Consider the following 27575-nt stretch of genomic DNA (forward strand, 5'->3'; position numbering starts at 1 on the left):
TCACCCAGAGTAGTGATGTATGGATGCAGCCAAGGCGTTGCCCGACCCCCCAGGAAGGATCCCCAGAGGGGTCCGGATGGCCTCCTCCCAGTCAGGTCTATCCAGCAGACCGTTTATCACCTGAAGGATACAGGAGTCACAGCTGTTATCAGCAGGACAGAAAGAAACATGTGTTACCCAGCCAGGGTTTGCTAGCACTCACAGGGCTGTGCATCAGACCTCAATCAGTATTAGTCCTGATAACTAGTGTTAATACAAATTCAGACTGTATGTATGTACAGGTATGTATGTATGTAAACACCACTGAGCTATAATATATACATACAATGAAACCCTTTTTTCAGCTCTGATATCAAAAACTAAGCCATACTAGAACTTAAAATAATATACTAACAAAAGCTAGAGACCTGTTTTGATTGGATCACACAGATGCCAATCTGAGCCAGGGTGCAAAGCAGGGTAACTTTTTCTGACCGCATCGCGCATGGTAGGGACATTATTGTGGTATCAAAATCTATCCATAGACATTTGACCACAGGCAAAGTAGATTCTGTATGAATCCACCGTCATAATGACTAATGTAGTTCCTGTTACTTATGTAACAGGAACTACATTGGTCATTATGACAGTAAAAACATTATGACAGTAAAAGAACAGGAATTAACTGTTATAATGATGCGCGCACACACACACACACACACACACACACACACACACACACACACACACACACACACACACACACACACACACACACACACACACACACACACACACACACACAGACACACACAGACAGTGAGAGACTCAAAAGGTGAAACCAAACTGCTGTTTTGACTGGTACATATTTCTGTTATGCTTTTCTATTTGGAAACATTTTATAATGAATATGTCTTTACACAACAGCAGGTTTATAATGCTGACAGAAGGGTGCCCTGCTGACTGCGTTTGTCCAACAGTAATGTGCGTGTGGACATGATTTAGTTAACATGCGTCACTCTTTACCTCATACAGAAGCCCGTCCCCCGACATGATGACCAGAGCATCCCACTGCGACAGGTCGGCCTCCTTCACCAGCTCTCGGGCGTGGTTCTGACGCTCTACACACACACACACACACACACACACACACACACACACACACACACACACACACACACACACACACACACACACACACACACACACACACACACACACACACACACACACACACACACACACACACACACACACACACACACACACACACACACACACACACACACACACACACACACACACACACACACACACACACACACACACAGATGAACATGTAGTTCCTGTTTAAGGAATCTAGGAATTAACCGAGAAACTCGTCCTGTCAGTCCTCTGCCTCCACAGAGAGGTCAGAGGTCACAGTGACTCTAACGAAGGTGTCAAAGATATTCGGTGTCGAGGCACTCGAGGACATTTCCACGGGTGTTGGCTATCAGCACCTCAAGTTACACATGACACTTATACGTGTGTCTTATCTAAACAAGACATTGGCGCTAAGATCTCAGTTGACAGAGGAGTCCTGCTGGTCATCATCTTTCTTTGTCTCCTCTGAATTAAGGCATCACGGTGGGAGGGAAAGCTGATATATGGGCTTAAATGAAGCGTACAGTATATAACTGTCAATTAGATAGTTACAACTAAATTACCCAGGAGCACTCTGTCAAATGACTCCTGGGCTGAGTGATCTGATGGAGTGGGGCCCTGGTGACAGCTTCCTCTCAGGGTGGACAGCGCAAGAGGAAGTTTATTAGAGACAGATAATAAAGATACAGAAAGTAAATGTGTTGCAAATATAACTTTTTCTTAACATGACTATCTCGGCGTCATGGCTTTTACTGTAATGCTTTGTTTAACAGGTTTGTAATTTCCTAGAAGTTTCCTGGAATGAGCTCTGTAATTTAGCACTAATTATAAAGTTTTTAATTAGTATACTTTTAATGAATTATTTCCAATTAATTGCTTGAGAGTCTTGGTCTAATCCAGTGGTTCTCAAAGTGGGGGGCGCGCCCCCCCTGGTGGGCGCAGAGGCATGCCAGGGGGGGCGCGAGAGACCAGGAGGAAAAATGGTTATAAAAAAAAATAAAAAAAGATAAAAATAAAAAATAAAATAAAAATCATAATTTGAAAAATTATTGATTCGAAAATAATATGATGCAGTACAGTACTATTACGTCTGGGTCTCTGTTTCATTAAAGCTCGGCTCTGTGTGTGTGTGTGGAACGAGCCATTTTGTGTGCGCGTGAGAGAGAGAGAGAGCGCACCGGTACTGGAGATCGTTGTTGTTAGCTTCTGGTGCTAGCGAGCTACGCTAACGGATATAAGGAGTTTTTTCAACAACAAAGTGGAGGAGAGTCCTCTCCTGTCAGACTGAGAGCTAAAGGACTCTCTCAGTGTTATCTCAGTGGGTCTCAAATGTTTTGGTCACCATTAATGTAAATAATTATTTCCGAGGCACACGTTTATATGATCATTATAGTTATAAAAAAATAAGAGAATAAATGAAAAACAGGTATGAAATACTATATGACAGTAAAACAAGAATAAAGTTTAAAAGGGTGATTTGTAAAATATCCATCAAGAAAAAGTAAATCTGTTTACATTTCTGTTTCATATGGGTGTTGAGAGATGTATCCATAGATCTCTTCCTTTCGCTCTCAAAGTGCACCAGATTGATGCTTTTAACTTAAATATTTAAAAATAAATCTTCCCGGGGAAGCTTGCCCCCGGACCCCCCTATGTGACGTCCACACATCACCTATAAAAATAGCACTTTATCCCTGCTTACACCTATATGCCGTGAGCTGAATATTGAGCCTTCATTGTAACAGTCGCGGGTACGTTGTGTATTTGCGTGGGGATTGTTGCAGTAGAAAATTCCACTGTAGCGACCGGTACATTAATGGGAAACCCTAAATGTTTGAGCACCCTCTATGAAACGTCAAGCTACCCCACAGCACCCCCAAAATAAATCTCTGGCGCCGCCACTGAGCCTGATTATTCGTTTTGGGGGAGCCCGACTTTTTTTTTTCTCCAAAGGGGGGGCCTGACAGAAAAAGTTTGAGAACCACTGGTCTAATCAGTGGATGGCATGTCAGCTAAACGTGATCAAAGAAAGACATTCAAAGATATAACATTAAATTAAATCATCCAGTTGAACAGATGTGAGGAATCAAGTTTTTTAAAAGGTACCGGTACTTGATTTTAACTGTATAATATTTACTAATTTATCAAATAAAAAAGTATTAGGAATCTACAGAACCGTGAAATAAATCTACTGTAGTGAAACCTTTCAAATTATGTTACCTTTTTAATAACGTAAAAATTGCACACGTCACTAATAATCACACCTGAACTGAAGGACAGAGCAGTGCATTCAAGCAGGCTTTATCAGACCTCAATGACAACATGACTGTATTATTATTATTAACTTAATTATTAAAGATCCTTTCTCACTTTGGAAGTTTAACTGAACCTGTCACTTATTCAAACATCTTACTTTCTTGCATTCCAGACATATTATCATCACGTTTTCTCTTGGGTCTGTTCAGTGTGTGTGGAGGGATGCATGTCTCTCTCTTTCTCTCTGCAGGTGAGAGGGCAGGAGGAGAGCTGCGAGGTGTGAAGACGAGTCAGTGAAGCGCAGCGGACCGTCACACATCTCAGTCACAACTCTCACTCTCTCTGACCAGCTGAGGCTCAGAAACACCCCAAGCTCTTTCCTTCTGGCCCTCCACTCTTTCAAACCATTTGAACCCATTTTCTTTTACTTTTAGAAACAGCCATCATTCATATTTTTGACGGAATATTGAGATTTTTCATATTCAGACACAGTATTTGGTAAAGAAAAAGGTGATGGATAATAGTGGTTACTATCAGCACAGTCTCAGTCAAAGCGTATCTTGCTGTAAGGAAAGCAGAAAACTCGTTGAGTGTTTTTTTCATGCATAATGTATGAATTTAAGACAAACATATCTGAGTTCAGTTGACTAGATATTTTGCTGCTGATATTTTTGGACTAAAGACCATCAGGTTTTCAGATGTGGATTTTGTTCAAGTTTGTTAAGTCTGAAGTTCTGATCTGCTGTTCACAACATGCAGGAGGTTATCATAATCACTGCAGGCAACCAAGATGTCTCATCTAGACAAGGGGTTTTCAAAGTGTGGGAAGGTGAGCCTCCCCTCAGAGAACATAAGAACAGCCCCCCCCCTCCCAATTATTATTATTGTTGCTATAATGTTGCTATTCAATTGCATTTCAAAGAGGTCCAGTAAGAGAAAATGTAATTAAATGCTCTGTTTTCACTGTCCACCTTTCTCTTTTTTGAGCACGCCATTAGAAATGACTCAGACTGTTTTTCTCTTCTTGTCGTCTCTGTGTGTGTTTGAATCTATTGTGCTGACTCACTGACAACACCGATTTGATTGGCTAAGAAGCGTCACCTCCTTAAAACATTAAACAATAACTTTTTTATCTTTATGTTTTAAACATATTTTTAAAACATTTTTTACATTTTCAACATCGTGGATAAATCCTTATATGCTCCCGGCAACACACTGAACGTCAACTTTGCCTCCTTATTACATACACCCCTACTTTGGTGGGAACAATGAGTCTGCGTCTTGATGGATGGTTGGCGGATGATTCGGGGATGTAATGTAGACCGGAATAAACAGGTTTATCCGGTCAAAGGTATCGGACAGATAGGCCAACATTGCAACCCAGTTCATGTCCTCCATGTGCTTGACCAGTGGGGAGTTGATTTCGGCGAGGAAGAGAACTTCCTCGCGCAAATCACACAAGCGAGTGAGGACCTTGCCCCGGGACAGCCACCGGAAGTGCAGCAGCAGCAGCTGGTGGAAGTGAGCGCCCATCTCATTGCAGAGGATGGAGAAGAGACGGGCATTATGGCGCATAAAGTTAGCTGAAGTTAACTAGCTAGATTTCACTGTTTCTCGTTCGTTTTTTTCTCCCGCTGCGCCTTCCCTGAAGCTCTCTGGCGCCCCCCCGGGGAGGCGCGCCTCACACTTTGAAAACCCCTGATCTAGACAATAGGATACAGGAGCTCAGCCTGGAGGAAGCTTTTAACAGCAGTACCAATCAATAGATAGCATTGGCCAAAATAAATGAGAAAGCTACAACAGAAAAATCAAGAATCACTGAAATGCACCTGGAGTATTAATAACAACAGGTTTAGGAAATGTATATTCTATATGAGGATATGGAAGTATTTCATTACTTTGTGATCTATCAATGATCAAGTCTTTCTAGACCCCTCTAGTGTCCTCTCTTCTGTGCAACCACCTTCTTGTTTCTACCCTTAAAGCTGCCAGTAAACACACACACACACACACACACACACACACACACACACACACACACACACACACACACACACACACACACACACACACACACACACACACACACACACACACACACACACACACACACACACACACACACACACACACACACACACACACACACACACACACACACACACACACACACACACACACACACACACACTCCTCTGGAGAGGATCTGATTCCTCGGCCTCTCTTCTCCCCTTCCCTTCTCTATACTCAGATTAACGGGATCAATTCCTCTTTATCAGTCCAGTCACATCAAATGTCAGTATCCATGCAGAGGCTGTACACTGAAGATGATTGAAGGACCCCAACCAGCAGCACAGCTGTAGAACAGAGGCACTGCAGTGGCTGGGAGGAGAGCTGAGAGCCCCCCCCCCCCCCTCGTCAGACAGATTGATAATGGCAAAATGTCGCAGTGAGAGGAAAGGAATATCAGGGTCGGAGATAAGTCACACTGTGCTCGTGGTTATTTTTATAGTTATGTTGCAGAGGTAAAGAGAGGAGAGCAGCAGAGTTTCTCTGTGGGTCGAGTTGTGACTAACTCCTTACAGCCATGCAGATATCTGCTTCATTTCTGGCCTCTGCTCTCAGCCTGAACAGCGCTGCATGTTTCTAACTGTCCTCAAGATGAGTAAGCTCCTGGAGGATGAGAAAAACTGCACATAAGGATAAGGATTACAGTTCTTCTTCCAACGCATATCAATATGCAAGCATTGGGATTCAGCGTTGATGAAAAGGAGATTACATGCTGGTTGATTTGATAAATGATTGCAACGTTAAATGTTTTTTGGTTTTTGTTTGGTAGAGAGAGAGGGGTGTGGCATGTGGCAAAGGTCACCAATGATTTGAACCCAGGATGTAACGTTTACATGGCATATGCTGTGTCACTCGGCAACAAGGAGCTCCAAATGTGTGACATTCAAAGCAAACTATTATTCAATCATTACCGAAATCATTAACAGTTTGCCATACAATGTGCACAGCATACAGTTGGGTAGCCTTTTATCTAGTTAAACGTTTAAAATGAAAAAGAATGACACTTGACAGGTTACTAGCTAGAGCTTCAGCTGCACTTGAATGCTATTTTTTTCCTATAGCTCTTAAATTGTAATCAGAGTACAACGTGATCACTTTACAGCCAGCTTGGAGAGTCGGGGGTACAACTATGACCAACAAATATTGTAACGCATGTACTGTATGAGTGTGTTTATATACTTTGAACTTAAAACAGTTTTTTGGCCTCTTGGGGGCAGAGGAAACATTTATTTTAACATTCAATGTTTGCAAAACGATTTTTTTTTACAAAGCATCTGTTATCAATCAGATGAGCTGAAAAGTCCTCTGAAGCTCCGTTAAAACTGAGTGGAGCTGCAGAGTGAGGTGATAATTGTCTCATTAATGAAAACAGAACTTGCTTTGTGATGGATTAAAGGTGAGGCAACGGGAAGCTCTGTCCTCCGCTCAGCTACAGATGATTCTCCACCCTGCTGTCACCAGCATCCTGACTGTGGCTCCCTTCAAACAACACACACTAATAGCTGCAGCACTCCTCCACCTAAATGACAGCAGGTGGTGACAGTTAAACAGCACCCCCTTCTGAATGTGTGTGTGTGTGTGTGTGTGTGTGTGTGTGTGTGTGTGTGTGTGTGTGTGTGTGTATCAGTATAAACACTGTGACAGCTCGGTCAGCTGCAGGGAGGTGCCTGAGGGTGTACCCACACAGATACACACACAAACACACACACACACACACACACACACACACACACACACACACACACACACACAGACACCAGGGAGCGCCTCAGGTGGGACTGTACTAAATGTTTACACTGTCAAATGTAATAACTTTTTAGGGGTGTGATTTTCTCTGTTTGGCCCACTCTTTCCCATGAGTTGGTTTCCAGTGTTTCATCTCACTAACTGATGCTGAAATATCTTTGAGAACGATTTTTAGGTAAACATGAGATGCCAGTGAATAGTGGCTGTATCTGCCATGTTTGCATTGCTAAAATAGTAGCTTTGCGTGCGTCTTTCCCTCCCGCAGTGTACATAAGACCGGTCAAATGTACGCACATGTTTCCAAAGCCTAATTTCTCTCAACTCAGAAATGCTGCATTATTAACCTTACAGTAACAGCCCCTTTTTAATTCTTAATACATGTATTCCATTGAAAATCACCACTAAGAGGAAGTGTCCTAAAATATGTGACGAAAGTTATATTTCTTCCCGGTGTGAAGTTAGAGGGACAGTAATAGACACACACCTCATCACAGCTACAGGCACTGATGGACGTTTCCTCCGCCAGGCCTAATCCCTGATCAGCCAACAAGAGTTTAAACATGGGAAATGTTTGTGGCCTGCCAGTGGAAGAAATGGACCTAAATTGAGCAACAATCCAGATACAGTTCAACTTTAAAGAGTATATTTATTTACACCAAGTGGCAATTATATGAAGTGGTAACAGCCACATTAAACGAGTGAAATCCTGGAAATGCTTGCTTTTGGGTCGTGGTGTAAATACTTTTCTACGATGGCTCTACAAAATACACAAGTGATCTGTGTGTAAAAGTCGCACTCTAGCAAGATTTTAATGTGGGAATAAAAAGAAAACCTGTGTCTCATTACAAAATGGGGGAGACATAGAGAACAGTCTGTCAGGAATCTTTCTAATCACATGATGTACCAAACTAAAATATACATACGTATTTAAGTAAAGATGTCATTGAAAGAGGATTCCCCTTTTTTTTTCTTTGGTATATTGCGAAAAAGTTTACTCCAACAAACTAGTATTGCACTCTCATAATGTTGGCAGACTTACAAATGTCAAACTAAAACTAGCATTACCACCTCACAGTAGTTGAATTCCTCCGTCAACTTAGCTGCAGTTCACATAGATGTCTGTCCAAAATATCCCCAATACATTATCGTATCCTTTGAAAAATGTTTATGAAATTAAAATGAATAGCATGTATCGATTATTGAGTACCGGCTAAAAAAAGCCTGTTTGGTCACAGTCATCATACCTTTCGATTAGAAAAGTATAATCAGGTCAACCCAATGCCTCCGTGCTCGGATGATCCATATTTAAGCAGCAGAGGTATCCCAACTTTTGGTCCCTCGTAGAATAAGCTCATCTCCAAAAACTTTAGATCCTTCCAAATCCATGATGGAAGCAGAAAGCATGTTTCCCTCCAGGACTGGTGCATATCTCATTGTTAAACTATGCTGCACTGCCGCTGCGTCACGATTAATTACAGGACTTAGGACACTTTAAGTTCAAATGTCTCACAAGGAAAGGACTCTGACTGTCTATAGGTGTTAGCCACTATTGTAGTTCTGAAATTGTGTTGATGCTCATACAACTGGATGCATTGACGTATTTATTTATGTATTTTCTGCTTAGTCTTTAGGATGAAGGAGTTTTCAAAGATCCTTGTTTATACACATAATAGTTTCTTAACTTGAACCATGGCACAGAGGAGCCCCGCAGCAACACACTGTGTTAATGTGTTGTGTTACTTCTCAAGATTGTTGCCATAACATTAAAAACTAACGGCTGAGAGACAAATAAAAGAGCAACAGAGAAGTTGTTGGAGGGAATATCTGTCACCTAAATACATATTTAATTTGTATTGAGCAGATGAGTCGTGTTGCTGTCTTTTAATTAATGCTGTGTGACAGACATCTTAGGATGCCTGAGCAGAGTCTGCCTGAGAGGAATCAGTGTGCCATCTTTACACATGCAGAACAGAAGCTAAGAAGCCCATACAAATATACACACACACACACACACACACACACACACACACACACAGACACACACACACACACACACACACACACACACACACACACACACACACACACACACACACACACACACACACACACACACACACACACACACACACACACACACACACACACACACACACACACACACACACACACACACACACACACACACAAACACACACACACACTCTGCATCCCCACAGCAGTGCAGTCATCCTTCATCTGTCCTCCACCGCTGGCAGCGCCCGCAGCTGCTGCACAGCCAAAGATACAATAATGAGTCTGCCCACTTTAGTTAGCATCGGCTTAGATAAACTTCGAGAGATACACAGATACATGAGGAAAGATAGCCATGTTGTTTAGCAACGTTTATGGCCAAACATAATATAATAAAACACTTTTTTCCATTGGTCAAATTGGCTGTGTCCAAGTTGTTCACTAAACAACACTCAAAACACTGGCAACATAGAGATGTCATTCATGTCCTATAACTGAGCTTATACGCATTAGTACATAGTTCTAGCATATAGAAAAGGTCTTACTTGCAAGTAATAAACATTCATTAGAAAGTTACTTCTCCTACATCTTATTTATTTCTCTCTCTATATATATTTAATTTAGTAAGACTTTTAGATGTTATCGGCTTCATCAAATGGACAGGTGAGATCTAGGGCTGGGCAATATATCAATATTATATTGAGATAATAGACTATATTGGGATGCATTTTGGATATCATATTACGGCAAAATCAGTATTTGTGTGGGTTTTAAAGGCTGCATTACAGAAAAGTCATGTGGCTTTCTATCGTTTTGTTTTACATGTTTCTACCAAGTCATTATATCCACAACACTGATGATTACTTATCAGAAATCTCATTGTGTAAATATTGAATGAAAGCACGATAGTCAACCTTAGAATATCCTCAGCTACACCTGCGGCAAATACAATTATTATTGTCCAGTGAAACCTGTAAACAGTATTGTTTCTGTCTGGTCTGCAGCTGGTTTTTGAGGAATAACTAGACTGCATCTAAGAGTCTAAAATCCCAACACTGCTCCTGAGGCATCGTTGTGAAAGACTAGAGTCAAAGTTTTATTTTTAAAGTCAGTCTGTCACAGAGATTGTCTATCACTGTAGCATCTAAATTCCCCTTTCAGTAGTCATGCTCTTTCATGTAGATTTTGGGGATTAAATCTATTTGTATGTATTCCCCAGGATTAACATGTCAAAAAGTACTTCTGGGAAATCACAAAAAGATCAGTTTGTGTGAGTTTTCCACAGCACAGCGGTGCCAGTAAGCTTATTCTCCATGCGCCTCTGCCCTCTTTCTGTGCGTGTGCACCTCACACTGTGATGAAAGACTTTTTCTGTCTCTTATCTGACTCTGCAGTGATTTATGAACAGAGCCAGACACGGGGTGAAACAAGGGAGAACACCAGCGAGTTACAGAAACCATGAGGCGGAGAGCACGGCACCGTGTGTAAATCTAATGCTGCACTATATAATCGTTACAGCCCAGTGTAGATGATGGCGATGATTATGAATGCATAGAGATCGTATCCAATCTAATCATGGCCAAAGAGGATTTTGTGCATTTGTCATGGACGTGTCTTTATCCATATGTGAGTCTCTGTGTGGACACACTTTGTTACATAACAGATCTGCATGCATATGGGTCAGACGCGTTTGATCAGCATAATGATGGGGACAGCATGAAAACACGACAAGCTTTTAAACTAGGGGTATTGAGATTTGGAGGGGGGGGGGGTTGTTGTTGTTGTTATTGTAGTCTTCGCTGAACTGTCTGAGGGTTGTTTGTGTTTGGAGTTTCGTGAGTGCTGATTATGCGTGAGGCTTTGTTATATTTTATGACAAGATTGAACAATGTTTTAATGTTGAGGTGATGAAATAATCATAGATTACGGTTACATAGATCTTTAATGCACATGCCTTATGACGGGATGAATCGGAAAACATTTCTTTTTTGTTTGAAAGGTTATTAGAAAATGATGGTTTCTAATATGGCAACTTTGCACTATTTGTTGATTTTTATGGTATGTTTTCAACCCTTTAACTCAGGGATTAAACATCTTTGCTTACTCATACAAAATGTAACCAGGCCTCATTTTATACATTTATTAATAACTTTTTTTGCAGCCCACTTAATATATGTAAATTGAGTTCTTGTCTCATTTGACTAAGTTGGGCAAAAAATCTAGTTTCTGATAATATTAACTCACAGCTTTTCACAGAGTAGACTTTTATACAAATAAACTTGATGGTGTCTGGACTCAACAGTGCTGTGTGTTATTCTCATGCTGTGCTGTTATCCTCCAACTCACCGGTGATGACCAGAGTGTGTGTGACCCCCGCCTCGTTGAGCATGCGCTGGATGTGGTTATTGTAGAGCGTGAGCGCCTGGCCCTTCCCGCTCTGTGGGTTCACCAGCAGCATCATCCGGCTGGGACGGGACAGCGCGCTCATCATCACCCCTACAGGACAGGACACAGAACAAGGGTTTCAAATCAAGGCTTTCTGTTAGAAAAATATCACTCGTCACCGACTTGAACTTCAATGGCAGGATACATGTATTTATTATGCTTGCAAGACTGGAAGTAGTCATCACATACAGAGCATATGGTACAACCACTGTATGTGACAACGATTAACATGATGATTCAGCCTCTATGGAGATAGACATATGACAAGTATGATCATTTCTGACGTGGGTCTTAGCTAATCTGAACTAAGCATTGAATACTGCTTTGAACCGGTATTCATCTTGTGAGTGAATAGCACCCTCTCTTGTATATAAAGCATCTGAAGGACACTGCTCTGGGAACTACAGTAGCTATCATATGTCTAAAACAGTCCTGACGCTCTTCTAGGTAATCATACATCCGGCTACGTACACAGCTTCGTAGGGCCTTTGCTATCATGTGCTACTCTGATATTAGAAGAGTACATTCAGTATTTTCCCAACACTTTCTTATACAGTTTTTCAAACATTTGGACTGACGGCACAGACTCTCTTCACAGTGTAAATCTTACAGCTGCCTCCTGTTAAACATAGCTTTCTTTTTCTATTTTACAGAATATGTTATTTAGTTTACTTATTCTGATATTTTACTTGCACCATTGATTCATCTGCAGTTTTTTACTTTCTTATTTCTTTTTATCTTGTCTTAGCCAGGGTCTAAAGATTTATTTTATTTAGTTATTTTTCATTTTTCAAACAAACACCAATTTTTTTGGAAACATTTTACTTTCGTACTTTTGTATTATTATATTTTGTTACACAGACGCTCATCTACGAGTTATTACTTTTCCTTTTATCTCGTTGCATGGCTATGAGGTCCATACTTTTAATTTTATTAAAGTAATGTTTGCAAACACTCTTACATTTTAAGGAAAAGGCTAATCCCCAGGAGGGCTGGTTTAGTAAGCATCACAAGCAGGGAACATTTCTACAGTGGAGGACAGCAGATTGGATTTGCAGACACACAAATGTAAACACCTTTATATCTTCAAACAGACTTGATGGATTCTGCTGCAAAGGAAAGTCAGAGGTGCACAAAGGTTGTTGTTGCTTTAAAGCTGAATATATTATACCAAAGGAAAGAAGCTCCACAGTTCAACTCAGGACCAGGGGAGAAGAAGTAATGATGGTAAAATGCTGCAATGGAAACCCTCACATATTCATATATTATATCCCAGAATGTCTTTTAGAGCACAGCAGGAGGCTGGAGGAGGAGGAGGAGGAGGAGGAGGAGGAGGAGGAGGAGGAGGAACTGGAAGAGGCTGGCTCTGGTCTGGGGAGGATTCATCGAGAACTGCAAGCATCAGACTTTGCCATTCCAAACTACAGTAGGTTTTAAATTAATATCTGAGAGTAGACAATGTGAGATTGGATGATATATGGATATGATAAAGGTAAGCGCACAGTGATTAAACTGTGCTCATGTTCAACAGGGAACGGGTCGTTCTGAGAAAAGAAGATATGACAATAAATGAACAGTAACTAAAATATTAAAGAAACTCAATTATTGATTCATGTAAGAATTTTTTTCCTTCCCTCCATAGAAATGTGAAGCAAAGTTATTATCATTAAATCTGTTTTTGTCACGTCTCAGCCGGGAGAGAATTCAAGTAAAAAAAGTGACAGGAAACCATTAGGCGCATTTGACAGGTTTCAGCGGTGGGACAGCTTTACAGAAAAGTACACACAGTGCTCTCTGTTGTAGAAACGCTACGCTGCAGTAAGGCTGCTTTCCATGTCACGCCTAGTTAACTCACTCACACAAACAAACTAGTGGTGCACGATAATTATCGGTCCGATATTAGGAATTATGACGTCATCCCGATAAACCCGATAAAAGTATTAATTGCACCGATAATATAAAATATATTTTTTGGGTAAAAAAAAAGAAAAAAATACTGCGGTGTGGGTGGATTGGGATGCGGGGCGCTTGTTTTTCACTCGGCTCCTCCCGTTTTGCCAGTACTGTGGTATTAGTGGTTCAGGAAGAGGGGAGTTTTTCACAAATCCAGCGCTCCCTAACTCATGCCTGGCTGTGACGTAAATGGACAGTAAACAAACATGTCGTCGGTAGTATGGGACTATTTCAAAGTTTCAGAGTTAGATAGTTCGCTTGCTATTTGTATTAACAAATGCAATGCAGAAGTTCCACGAGGAGGGAAAAAGGCAACGAGCTATAATACTTCCAACCTGATTAGTCACCTGAAACATCGCCATCGCTACGATGGTGCGTTAAAAGCGTACGAAAACGCCTGCGCTGCTAAACTAGCGGCGAAACCAAAGCCAGCTGCAAAGGCACCGGGGCTTTTACCTATCGACGAGGCTTTTGAAAAAGGCAAGAAGTTTGCCAGAGATGACCCCACCCCCACCTACTAGTCTTTTTTTTTTACCACCAGGTGTGCAAAAACTACAGGTACATTTAATATATATATTATATTATTATCGGGTATCGGTATCGGTCTTGAGAAGCAGGAAGTTATCGGTATCGGTTTCAAAAAACCAATATCGTGCATCCCTAAAACAAACAAACAAACAAAACTGTTTCAGTGAAGCAGCCGGATAGGCAGAAAACCCGCAGTGAGATTCCTCCTCACTTGGTTTTGCAGTCTGCTGTTTTGAAAAAAAGATCAAAACTGTGTGAGCGTGGAGGGAGGAAAAACCATCCAAACAAGTCTGACAGTAGATACGTGAGTAACGATGGGCGGGATCAACTGCAGTCAGGGCTGAGCTGCTCAACCTGATTAGCAGGTTTACATGAAATGGATATTACACAGCGGGCTCACCGGGATCCCACTGGAATTTCGTAAAACATGCAACAAAACACGTTAACACACATCAAAATGTTTCTGTTCACTTGACCTAACCTTAACTCATTGGTCTTCGAGCATGGCGAGATGTAGGTATGTTATGTACACCTTTTAAATGCCAAAAACAAGTTCACAGTCTTGTAGGGTTTAGCCATTTTGTCTGTGTGATGAATATTTCTATAGAGTATGGCTGTAACATTCAAATATCAATTTATCTGCCAAAATGTCCATCCTAGTCTCTCACAGCTCTAATTAAGTGTCATGTTTTTTCAGTCCAAAATATTCATTTAATATGTATTATAATTAATAACGGTTTTTTTTGTGATTTAAAAAACAAGCGTCTTTGAGCCCAGGTAAAAGTGCTTTATAAATATTATGTATTATTAAAAAAACGATTAGAGTTTTCCCTTTATGCCATTTTTGCATGAAAAATCTCTTTAAAGTTTACCCAATTAGCAGAATAATTGGCGACATCTTTTCTGTGTATCAAATAATTCAGCTATCGTCCAAATCGTAAACGACTGGACTTGTGAGGGAAAGCCACAGAAGTGCCCTCATGAATTAGCTGGCAGGACAGCGGGAACTGAAGGGGCTGACCTGCAGTCTGTTTGCCCCCCCGACACCCACGCAGAGCTCGTTGGCTAAATCCAACCCCATGCCACTTCCTGTGTGCCGCCCCTCCCCTTCTCCAAACATTCCAGAGGCTCTATCTGTCGTCTCGTCTCCGTCCACGCTCAGCGTTTCCTCCCCTGTCATTAGCTGCAGTGACATCATGGCATCGAGCCAAAGACTGACATCTAATAAGACAGACTAGAATCAACAGAACTTTAATTTACAACCCTGTACTGTATCTATAATTAAACTGTATCCACCATGCAGGGAATTTAACTGTGTATTTTTAACCAAAAGGGAGGTTATTATTGGGGATGGGGGGTGAAGACAGCAGATAATGTGTCTGGTTTGTTTGTATAGGACTGGGCGTAGTCCTGATTATGAAGTCATGATATACATTGCTACTTAAAGGTCAAAGACACTTCATTTAACAAATCTTGTCATCACAACTGTTTGTTTCTGCTTTATCAGTTTAAGGACTGCAATGGTACAGTAGTAGAGTGAAACTTTTTTGATAATCTTTCAAATTGTCAAATGAGATATTTTTTCTGCTTCTCTGTTTAATATCATATCTAAGTTAATATATTTAGTTGACAAGACATTAAGTGACATCATCTTGGACGTTGAGAAACTGCGATGGACAGATTTTTTAACTAAACCAAAAATATGGCGAAGACTTCGGTTAACACTAGAATTATTGTGACAAAAAATGTAAATTACTACCCTGGAAGAAGTGAAAAGTGGAAGATGCTACTTCATCCTGACTTAATCGTCATCATCATCACAAACAGCAGCCAGGACAAATAGGATGAAAAACAACACTTCAGCAACAAAGCTCTGCATCTCCACTTTTAACTTGATCTGTGATTACAGCCATCTCATGTGTTCTCTTCAAACCAACAGCATGGGAACTTTCCCAGATCTTAATGAAATAATCACTACTGAGGTACTCGCCATAGGAAATGACAGCGCAAATGAAAGGGGAAAACCCAAGAGCCGGGAAAAAAAACACTTTTTTCTAGCAAGGTTCCCCATAATAGCTATATGGGTGTTTAAAGAGTCTGAGAATAGACAGCTTTCTTGCATTCAGCAGGATGTCAGCTTCTATTAAGCAGACACAGAAATAAAATATAGGCCTTAAATGTAACCACTGTTCAGCACAATGAAAAAGGACAGATTTACTATTTGATCAAATGTTATTATAATTAAGAATATTTGAATGTATTATCATGCTGGCTTTTAATATAAAATCAGGGTGACATTCAAACATTACTGTTTCATCCTCATTATTTAAATCCATCATCCATGACCTTAAATGGCCACTCTTTCCTTTTTAAGTGTCATTGTTGCTTGACTCACACTGACTCATTGTGATGACCTGCGCAGACGTCAGTCACTTTAACTTGTGTCACACTCAACTTCCCAAAATTAGCTCCCCATCAGCAGTGAAGCGTGACAAAGCAATAACTGTCTGCGATTAGGGAATGAAGAAGCAATCCTGATTGAAAAGTGGATTTCGTTACACTCAGCTGAGCCCACAAAACTGCACTCAGCCGGCACAAATGTGGGACTCAGATGGGACCCACTGTCCAGATTTGGTCTCATTTGGGGATTTAAATGGATAGAAGGGACATTTGGACAGGTTTTGCTTGGGAATTGAATTTTATTGATAGAAAAGTACAATGTTTGTTAATCCACTTTTACAAGAAATCTTTAAAGGTCACCTATTATGCAAAATCCACTTTTTCATGTCTTTTATACATAAACATGTGTCCCCTCTCTGTAAAGAGATTCTGAAAGTTTCAGGAAAAAAGATTCACTCACTTTTTGAACATGAGCCGATCAGATTTTGGACACTTTATGATGTCATAATGTTTTTTTGGCTTGTGTAACCATTAGCCAATCACCAACCAAGGTATGAGTTTTTGAGAGCAGGTCCCTGATGGGTTTTTTCTCATGCGTGCACATTGCGATGTAAAACATATTCAAGCTTATCCTACCGATCTCTATGGGCGAGTAAAATAGCAAATAATGCAGCAAAGGCATTGAAGGAGAACACTTCAGACTTGTTATCATGAATGCAAGTAGTGCTTTGTAGATGTTTTACGAAGAAGGAAATGTAGTCGGTATTTGTTTGACTTCATTGAGGCACACAAAGTGAAGCAACACAAGAACTAAACAAGCAGCTTTAACAAACAGCTCCAAGCAAGAAGTATCTGGTCCACTCCAGACTGTTTGACCTGTGTGGCTCTATTGTTATAATGCAGGAGCACTGCCAAGCCTCAAGACCAGGGTGTATTACAACATGTCAGGGACATCCATTACAATTAATAAAGACATTTTATTTGTCAGGTTTTTACCAAATTAGCCCTCGTGTCAACTGTGACTTTGTGATAAATGGGTATTCAATGCATATTTTTAAGTGTTCTGATTGAAAGGCAGACCTAGAGCCCCACTGCTCTATCTCTGTTTCAGTGATGATGTGGGCACTAAGCTTTAAAAACATAAAAACACCCATAAGGAGGGAATCCAGTTTCCACGTTAAAGGGATTACTGGATTATCATGTATTTGACCTGGTACTTAAAACCTCTACTTTATTATGATAGATATGTCCAATTGCAATTTACTTAATGTTAGCTTGTCACAGGCCAGCTGGGGGCAGGTACTCTCTCATATACACTTGACTGTACTATATGTGTACTGCATCAAATGGTATCTGATGTGTGTGTATGTCATCTTGTGTTCAGTACTAAGCAAACAAAACAAAACAAATGATGACAAAAACATATATTTAAGCCAGCAATCAGTTACTAAAGCTGATTTTACGTTTAGTTTGAGCCACCTTTTAACTGAGCGGCTGAATCAGCCAGCTGTGCTGACTTTATGAAAGAAAACATCATTTTCTGCAGTGATGTGATTTTCATCTGATAGCAGTGTTATGGCTCTAAACTGAGCTGCACACTGTAGTTAACTACATAGCAGCTGTAACCTCATGATAGCAATCTAGAGATACATCACAATGTCTGGGAGGTTTCCATCATGATGAGAGGTTCACTTCTGCTTTCAGTCATCTTATACTCCAATATCATCAAGACCAGCAACGCTAGTGTGATTCAATGTGCATTAGTGCATGCACATAAACAGTATGAGACTGTGATTGAATGTGTTTATTTATAAATCACTGCAATACATGATATTTCCCAGAACTCTGACCTTATGTAACATTGATAAGAAAGAGTACTTTATTTGTATTTGTATTTATATGTGTGGGTTGCAAAATAATTATTGTAAGTTAATCTACTTTTGTAAAAACGTATTAGTGTGCTATATCCATGGATACACAAGCAAAACAAACAGGTAAAGGGTAATCAAAGTTACTTAAATGAAATTTCATTTTTGTTTTGTTTCTCGACCTATAAAAGTAAAAGTTACTAAAATATTAAGGGTTGCAAATCAAGGCCTTTTAAACTGTTGTGCTTCACAAAACCTGATGGAACTCCCATGGATGAAAAACATGTTTTAACCTGTATTTAAAGACCTGTCAATCAATTTGGGAGTTTTTTTTCTAATATTTGGTGTTGGCTTTACTAAGAAACCTTGCCTACCCAATTTCTCTGCAGTAACATGTGGGTGCAGTGCAGTGAGTTGACAACTCTTGTTCTTAAAGCTGTCTGCAAATCAAAAAGTGGAAGCAGCTCCAACTTACAGCACATTTCTGCACAGCCAGAACCACAAAGGGTGTGGAGGGGGGAGGAGGAGGAGGGAGAGGAGGAGGAGGTGGCAGTGGTTAACTTGCTGTTGATCTATATAAGGAAAGGCAAGAGAGTTTATGACATTGAGGTTTTTTTGTTCAATTATCCTGCGCTGTTTGTCAACCACTTGTCTTTACTGTATCCCCTGACATTTTATAATAGAGTGATGCATTATGTTAAGAGACAGAGAGACGGGATGGGAGAGCAGAGAGAGGATGTAACCACCGTCTGTCTCTCCCATTTGGGTATTTTAGGCTGCTGGGTCGGATTAGGGAGAGGAGGTTAAGTTGCCGTATGAAAACAAACTTTCCGATAGTCAATCATTTAATGTTGGATTTCTCTTTATTGGGAACTGGAGCTATAATGATGAATGAATGTAAGCTCTGATACACAGTCTGGTACAGTCGACTGTATATTGAATTCCTGTATGTTGTTAAGATACACAAGAAGGGCAAACATGACATAATTGCAAACTGTAAAAAAGAATACACATTGTGGTGTTTGCCAGCGTATGGAGGAAATGGACTTCCCACCATAAAAAAACCCACAGCCACCACATGTTCTTTTTCCAGGCGAAGGCAGACTTTCTCTGAGGTGACCCAGCTGCTCTGTCGCCTGAATGCTCAATTAGTGGTTGTTGTTGTTGTTGCCGGCGTATCATAGAGCGACTCGAAGAGGGCATTTCTGAGAATAGCACACTGGGTGAGCCCCGGACGCTTCATACGTCTGCTGATATAATGCACAGAAAGTCATCCCCCAGTTTGGGATGTAAATATAAAAGTTTGATGGGGTTTACTATGGAGTGTATTTTGCCCAATATCACGGACACACTCCATCATTTAGATTTGCTCGTGGTAAAAGAGAGAGGGCAGGACACTGTCATTACAGAGCGGCTGTGAACCCCCGGAGAAAGCTCCAGAGGCGCTGAATCAGAGGTTAGACAGCACGTCAAGCTCGATCACAGCGAATATCCAATGAGGTGGAGTCCTCAGGGAGAGAGCTGCTGCCACTGCTGTCTGACCACACACACACACACACACACACACACACACACACACACACACACACACACACACACACACACACACACACACACACACACACACACACACACACACACACACCTGTTTCCCTTTAATACTATTGCAACACAAAGAACTACTTAGAAATGAACTATGTGGTAGGGCTGCTCGATTATGTCAAATCATAATCTCGATTATTTGGGTCAATAATTGATATCATGATTATCAAAAAAGATTATCCATTTACTTGAAAACATCAATTTATTGGAGAAAAAAAATGTGAACAGTATGTTTTTAACATTTGATTACCCTGAACTTTATAATTGAACTGAAAAAAAAAAAAAAACATTAATAATAATGATAAAAAAATAATGGTTTTATTTCAATTACGTTGTTTTTGTAATCGTTGCAAGCCATAATCGTAATTGCGATTCAAATATGATTAATTGAGCAGCCCTACTATGTGGAGACAATCAGGAAGTTTCCTCATTCTCTGTCCATTCAATACTTATTAGTCACAAGGGTGTGATCCATAATGGATTACTTCACATTGTTAGAGCCGATACCGATGATTTTGTTCTATTATTAGTTATTATGCCAGTTATTTTCTAAATTAAAATGTTACGAAATGTCAAAACAAAGTAAAACACATTTTTACAGTGTTCAAACGTTTTCATTTGTCAGTCGAAAACCCAAAGATGTATCCTTAAATATGATAGCAAATGAAGGAAAGTAGGACATTTTACATAATATTTAAGAGGGTTGAAAACAGCTTTTTAATAAATGTTCTGTCAATCAACTAACCTATTAGTTGACTTAACATTGCAACACTAGTCATTATCATGATCAAATTTTATTTTTGGTACACCCTCAAACGTCAAGCTTATCTCCTTCACACACCCTCCCACACCCAAAGCTCAAGCACAGAACACAGAACATATGAGAGTACCCTGGAAAGGCTCTCTGAAACACGGTCTTATATTGTAAAAGAACTTCAGAGTCAGACACAGCCCTATTCCTTTTGATGGCTATAAAACAAAAGTCAAAACATGTTGAAAGTTTTTTTGTAGCCCAAAAAAAAAAATGTAGATTAAACTTTTTTTAAATCCCATGCATTTTCAAAGAATGTTAAATGTGTCAATAAGGTTTATAAAGGTAGGCTCAAATTGCATTACATTTTGACATCATTTTCCATTAACCTTTTCTTTTGCATGTATGAAATGGAGTGAGCCCCAGCTTGAGCTCTGTCTCTGCCTCAGGTAAAGTATCAGTAATTGCATTGACTGGCAGACAGAGGCCTGGATCTCTCTGCTAAAAAGAGCAGCAGCGTCTCCCCTGAGGGTTGAATGAAGTGTTTCTAATCTCATTTTGTCCATCACTGCTGCTTCCATGTTTTACACATTCATTTACAACCTTTTTGAGTTACATGACATTGGCACAAGTCATGATCCCTGGGAGGTTAAAGTCCCCCCAGGATGCACTTATCTGTTTGGAAGTTAGTCTCAATATCCTGTCAGCTTTGTAAACATGTTATAATTCAAATCCACTGGTATATCAATCCCAATCATCTGCTACTGCATTATTAGAAAGCCTAGCATTTACAGAAAACATTGGCAGGGTGATTTATATCATCTGATAATATCACGTTAATGTGTTTGACCCAGATGCTTAAAATGGTTTGACCACAGCGTTGGTGAGCCTGCATCTGCTGAGTGACAGTTCTGTGTGATTGACCGGATATAACCCCAATAAATTAATTCCCATAATGTGTTGTAATTTATTGTCAGTTGACAGTGTCAGCCAAGTGATTAAGCCAGATGACAACCCGGAGTGATTGATTTGATCAATAGATGAAGCCCCTCAGCCTGCTGCCGGCACCTGACTCATTATAATGATAATGCTGCCCACAGCTAAAGTGAATCCATTTATTGACAACGGGGGATCAATACTATTAAAGAGATACTTGGCAATGCATCTGAACTGTCAGTTGTGGTTGTCAGAGAAGGGATGAAATGTATGAGGATCTCGAGTCAGCGTCCTGATATGCAAAGAAATAGTGCCACCACATGTGACCTCACCTCTCCTGTTAAACGCCGCACAGCAAAACGACTAGAGCCAACATCAAAGTGACTGTGACATGAAGTTAAGATTCAGGACACTCTCCCACTGTGAGGAAATGAAAGTTATCATAAAAATCATAGGAAGGCAAAAACACAAAACATATACACAATGATTAGTCAGTCGGCTCTGACTACTAACTGACAACTATGCTGTAAAATGTTTGCCTTCCTTGCAATGGAATTTCTGTCTTGTCAGTGACCTGTAACACAACTCTTCCACCAACTGCCTCGAATACCATAAAGTGCCGCGCAAAACCATGAGAAGAGCCACGCGACCCCGGGGTCAACTGACGGCTTGTTTCTTAATAGATGCTTGGGGAAATATTCATTGTCATGCAAACCAGTATTGATGGCATGAGCACTATTGTGTGTTTAATTACATTTTATTTAAAAGTATAAGTTTGGGTTTGACTTTTATGAAAACAAGATAATCTCAGTTTCTTCTTTTTTTTTCAAGCTGTTTCAGTTGAATTTAATTTTAAAGTAATGGTTTTAATCAGTTGTAATCTCAATATTGACTATTTTTGCCACAGCCCTAAGGATCAAGATAGTGGAGTCAATTTTGCCATACAGTTTGATAAAATCCACTCTTGAAAGCAACACTTGGCAACCTGAGCATGTGCAAACATACCGAACACCTGTTTGTATTTGAACATTACATGCAAGACCGAGCACATATTAATGGATTTATTAAAGAAGACATTTTTGAAATGGAACACCATGTACCTGTCAGAGGTAACTGGATGAGTAGAAAACTGATTTTTCTGAATAATTCTGAGGACACCAGAAGTCAAGATGAAGACACATTACACCGATATTGATGGAGACAGGCAGCACTGACCTCATTTAGACTAATGGGTAAGATGCAGAGCTCCTGAACATGATTTAGTGTGGTTCACAAGGCCGCCGGCGTAATGAGTAACTTACTGCGGACTGCTTTTAGGACAGAAATCATGTCATCACATTCCAGAGATACCCAGGACCCCTGCAGCATGAATCAGCTTTGAAGTTAAGAATACCGACCACAAAATGTGATAGTTGGCAGGTAGCCCAGCAGCAGGAATATATACAGCCTATACGTTTGAATCAATGACTTGTCGACTGACATCCCTGTTAGGAATAAACTCATTTATTACAAGCAGGAAATAAAAAAGTGTTTGCAAAAATGTCTCCAGTTACAGCCAGGGATTTGATGCCTAGATCAACTGGTTGGAGGAAGAGTTGTGTTACAAGAATACAGAGCAGGTGAAGATATGGGGTCATATGTGTTTGGTTGTCCGTCCCAAGGTTGAAAGCTTGTTAGGTCACTATCTCAAGTTTAAGCGTCAGGATGTGGATTTACAATATGTTTCAAAGCAAATAACACCGTCTCTCTAAAAGTCAGCTCTTTCCTCTTCTGATAATGACAGTCAGTATAGAATTGCAGCATTTTTGTCTCGTTAAAAATACATTTGTGCAAATGGGGAAATGCTATCTGGGTCACAGTGATACCAAGGAAAAAGTTTGGGTGAGGCAAAACAAAATTGCATTTCATGTTTTTTCTTCATTGAGCTGGAACAGCTTGTTGAGGAGGACAAATAATGAGATAACTTATCTTTAGAAACCAATAATTACAGAATGTTTCCCACCAGAGTAATCATGCCTTTTGGCATCGCATGAACTCAATAGAAGTAACATTGCCTCATGTTTCTCAGGTGTCTTTATGTTAATCTGGTTTGTTTGCAGAGTGTTGCTGTAACGTGACTCTCCATACCACGGCAGGCCTATTGTTTTATTCATATAAGGAGCAGGTTAAAGGTAAAGATATCCTGTGACAGATAAGAGATAATAATACAGGTCTACACAGAAAATAGGCGAACTCATTACATGTCCTGACATGATGTAAACTTAATGGCAGTAATCTCATGTTTTCAGGCATCTTTTATGTTAACGGGGTTTATTTGAATAACGGAACTGAAATGTGACTCTGTACCTGATCAGTCCTGTTGTTATATTCACAGGAGTAGGTTAAAGGTATAGGAACAAGAGCCTATGCAAGCTTATAAGGTTACAAGAAACCAGTTCTGTATAGAAAATAAACAGTGAATACTATTTGTTTTTTAAATATCTGTAAGGAAAACTGTTAAGAATAACCCCGGAAGCCTTAATTATGCCTTAAAATATAAGTTCATGATTAGATTAAAATGATATTGTAAGTGACATCGTACTTAAACATGTTTTAATGTCAGATTAAACTGATAAAGATGGTACAATAAAATGACTGCTGGTAACAGTCTTTAAAAACAGTCACTGTACAAGTATGTCAGTAGGCGCAAAAAAGTATTTCTGCCTTTAATTTGAAACACTATGACACATTCACATAATCTATAAAGGTGTATTGTGTCTCGCCTTACCTCTCATAGTTTCATCATAATAACATCTAAAGATTTGTAAAAGAGAGGTATGCACACATGAGAGTAGTATAGCAGCAGTAATTGCACACTGTGCAAATTGCAGTTAACAAGTTATTTAATCAAAAGGTAGAAGCTCTAGGAATTCTGGTTTCATGGAGAGAATTCCCCTAAAGTCACTAATGAAAGAGCAGAGTTAAAGACAAATCAATGTGCCGATCCTGATATAATCAACAACTATTTTGATGATTTCTGTATTTTTTACAGGATTTTATTTCTGAGATTGTGCTTCTATCTTCGATTTTTTTATTGACTAAACATGTTTAATTGATCCTAAAAATCAGCAAATCAACCACAAAGGAAACTAATTATTATTTACAATACAGCTGATGACATTGGACATTTGTTTTTTAGTAGGTGGTGAAACTGAACAGTGTTCAAAGTTGTTTTCTTTTTCATTTGACTTCAAGAACACATATGTATTTATTATCATTAGGTGATTGACAGTGGTGTCACTTTGTTTTGAAAAGTGGTAGGGAAAAAATGTCAGATATGTTTTTTTAAGCCTTCCATTTGTTATCAACACCTGTAAACACAGGATTTACAAAGTCAGGCCACAGCCTAAACATACCCTTCCAGACAATATCAACCCCTGAAGGCCTAGATATTCATAAAGGATTTACACTGACAGGCTACAGGCTGTCATTACAACCTTAAGGACAATATCAATCAACACCTGTGTAAAGGGTTGATTGCAAATATAATGCAATCTACAGTAAGCTTTCTAAATGGCATATCACACACATCCAACAGTTCTCTGATTCAGATTCTTCAATCTTCACCACCATCCCTCTATGTTTGATATTCTATTCAAAGATAACTAATATTAGATGTTTCACTGTCCAAGTTGCACCACTTGGCCCCCAAAAACTACACCCACCAAGTGTGATCACACGAACTGTTCTCTAGATTGTACCTGTTCTCTTGTGAAAATAAACCTTTATGAACGTGTTCTTATCTATTACATTGTTTACAAAACACATTTTTTAAAGTATTGGGAACAAAATTGGTCATTCAACAAGTAGTGGGGACATGTTCCCAGCGTTACACCTATGTTGATCGGTATCTATGTAAGTTTCAAAATGTAGTCAAATGTAACTGCAGTGTACTGTTGGGTCAGGACAGTGAACTCTTGTTGCTAACGAACACTCACCGTCTCTTAGATACTGTTGCCGTGCAGAGCGTTCTCGGACAGCGCGAGCCCACCTCTCCGCCTCCTCCAGGTTAGCGCGAGGGTCCTGGAGACCCGTGAGACGAAAACACTGCTCCGCTCTCTGCCTCGACACACCGGAACTCATCCAGCGCCGTTTGAGAGGGTAGAAGAAAATCGTCAGGTAAGCTGCCGGGTCTGCGGTGTCATCCCCCAGGTACGCCCGGCAACCGATGCAGTCCTTCAGGCTGAGCACCACCTTGTTCCTCCCGACAGGAGCCGAGCTGAGCCTCTGGACGATGAGGTCCTTCTCGGTCAGGCTCACCGCACACCTGACTTTTCGGTTAGCGGTCAACGTGAATTCCCCGTACAGCGACAACGGACCGGTGTTCCGGCCGTGTTCAACCCTCCTCTGGTCCATCCTGAGCGGACGGTGAAGATGCGGGGAGTCCGGGATCAAACAGCGGCCACTCTGTCACATAGCTAACCGCCTGGATGGTGCGAGCAAAGTAGGGAAACTGCGACTGACAGCCTGCTGCCCGGACCGGTGTCAAGAGTTATGGAATCAAACACACCCACATCCGGTTAAAAAATAAGACACAAACTCAAGTCTGTTGTTCCAACTGTGTTTTGCTGTCTATATATTTTTGGGGTCCAAGCCAGCCACAGCCTTTATAGGGTTTATTTTGCACTTTATTAAAAATGTATTTCCATTTCTCCCACTTTCTCTGTAATATGTTCATTTTCATGTAAGAGAGAGGTTGCCCATGCCATGATTAAGAAAAAAAACAGCAGTAAGCTACTGAGTCTTAATCTTTTTTGTATCAGAAGATACATTCATTATCATTTGTGTTTAACCATTTACATTTTGGCCACATATTTACTCCAATCCTACTGTCATAACCCACTGAAAATCCCAGAAGAAATACAGGCTTTTGTTTTTATGACAATAACAGTCTGTTTTCTCTGGGTTGTTGTGGGTGTCTCGTGCTGGCTTGACGCATGCTCTGCTGCAGTTTAAACTTTACTGTCTGTAGTTCAGCCCGTTAAAAACAGTCCGTATGCTGCCCTCTAGTGGTGCACTAAGGCAAATACCAGATTATAAGATTTTAATAACAACAATAACAGTGAGATTTGCTAATGAAGACCTTTGATTTCTCGCTCCCTCCAACAATGTGTATTAAATAATTATTCAAGAAAATACCAGAAGTAAGAAATCAAAAAGACTCTAATTTCACACTTAAAATGGGGCAGAAGTTAAATACATTACATAGAATCGGAGGGATGAAACCCCTCTTTAATCATAATGGTCACACATGCAGAGCACACAGTGTTCCTATGGACAGTGGACAAAAGTATAGGCAGAATGTAAACAACAATGTAGATAGGTGTATGCATACATTGTTATGTTTGTATATATATAGCATATATGTATCGACTATATATTTACGTTTAGTCAGTATACGTTTTTGAGCAAAAGAAAGTGTGATTAATAAATGTGCATTTCATCTTTCAGTGAGAGTTTGTACATAAATGTCTACATAAAGATCAATGCAGATGTACATCGCATTGATTGATTGGGCAAGGTCATATTTGCAGAGGTGGCTCTTATTATGATATGGTAATTATTTCAGTTCAGCTCATCTTTGTTGCTTTAGATGGGGATGATGATGATAAATGTGGGAGCGACTGTGGATGAGAAAAGAAGAAATATCAACTCCAGAGAACGAATGCATTTAAATCCCAAATTCCATAAATAGTGATCAGTGGTGGAATTGGAGTTGTAAAGTAGGTTTATATCACAGTGTTGAGTAGTTCCATGTACAGTAATGCCACTTTATACTCCTACTTATTTTATAATATAATATTAATTAACATACTTAACTAAATTCATCTGGTAGCTTCTGG

At 40.0% G+C, this 27575-nt stretch overlaps 1 protein-coding gene across 2 annotated transcripts; it reads right to left on the minus strand.

Moving 5' to 3' along the window:
- On the minus strand, positions 1-27575 carry LOC307032093 (sphingosine kinase 2-like; the record flags this gene model as incomplete). Of its 2 annotated transcripts, XM_079669815.1 has the most annotated exons (5): positions 27548-27575; positions 25671-27356; positions 11557-11706; positions 1006-1100; positions 1-120 (listed from the first exon to the last, which is right to left on the minus strand). In XM_079669815.1, the coding sequence occupies exons 2-5, from the start codon at positions 26086-26088 to the stop codon at positions 1-3; spliced, it is 783 nt and encodes a 260-aa protein (XP_079525941.1). In that variant the 5' UTR covers positions 26089-27356; positions 27548-27575. The 2 variants fall into 2 exon arrangements, with proteins under 2 accessions (XP_079525941.1, XP_079525942.1); XM_079669816.1 differs by lacking the exon at positions 1006-1100 and having other exon boundaries at positions 5-120.

The sequence above is a fragment of the Notothenia rossii genome (genome assembly GCF_949606895.1).
Source record: "Notothenia rossii genome assembly, chromosome: 1".
NCBI classification, from domain to species: Eukaryota; Metazoa; Chordata; class Actinopteri; order Perciformes; family Nototheniidae; genus Notothenia; species Notothenia rossii.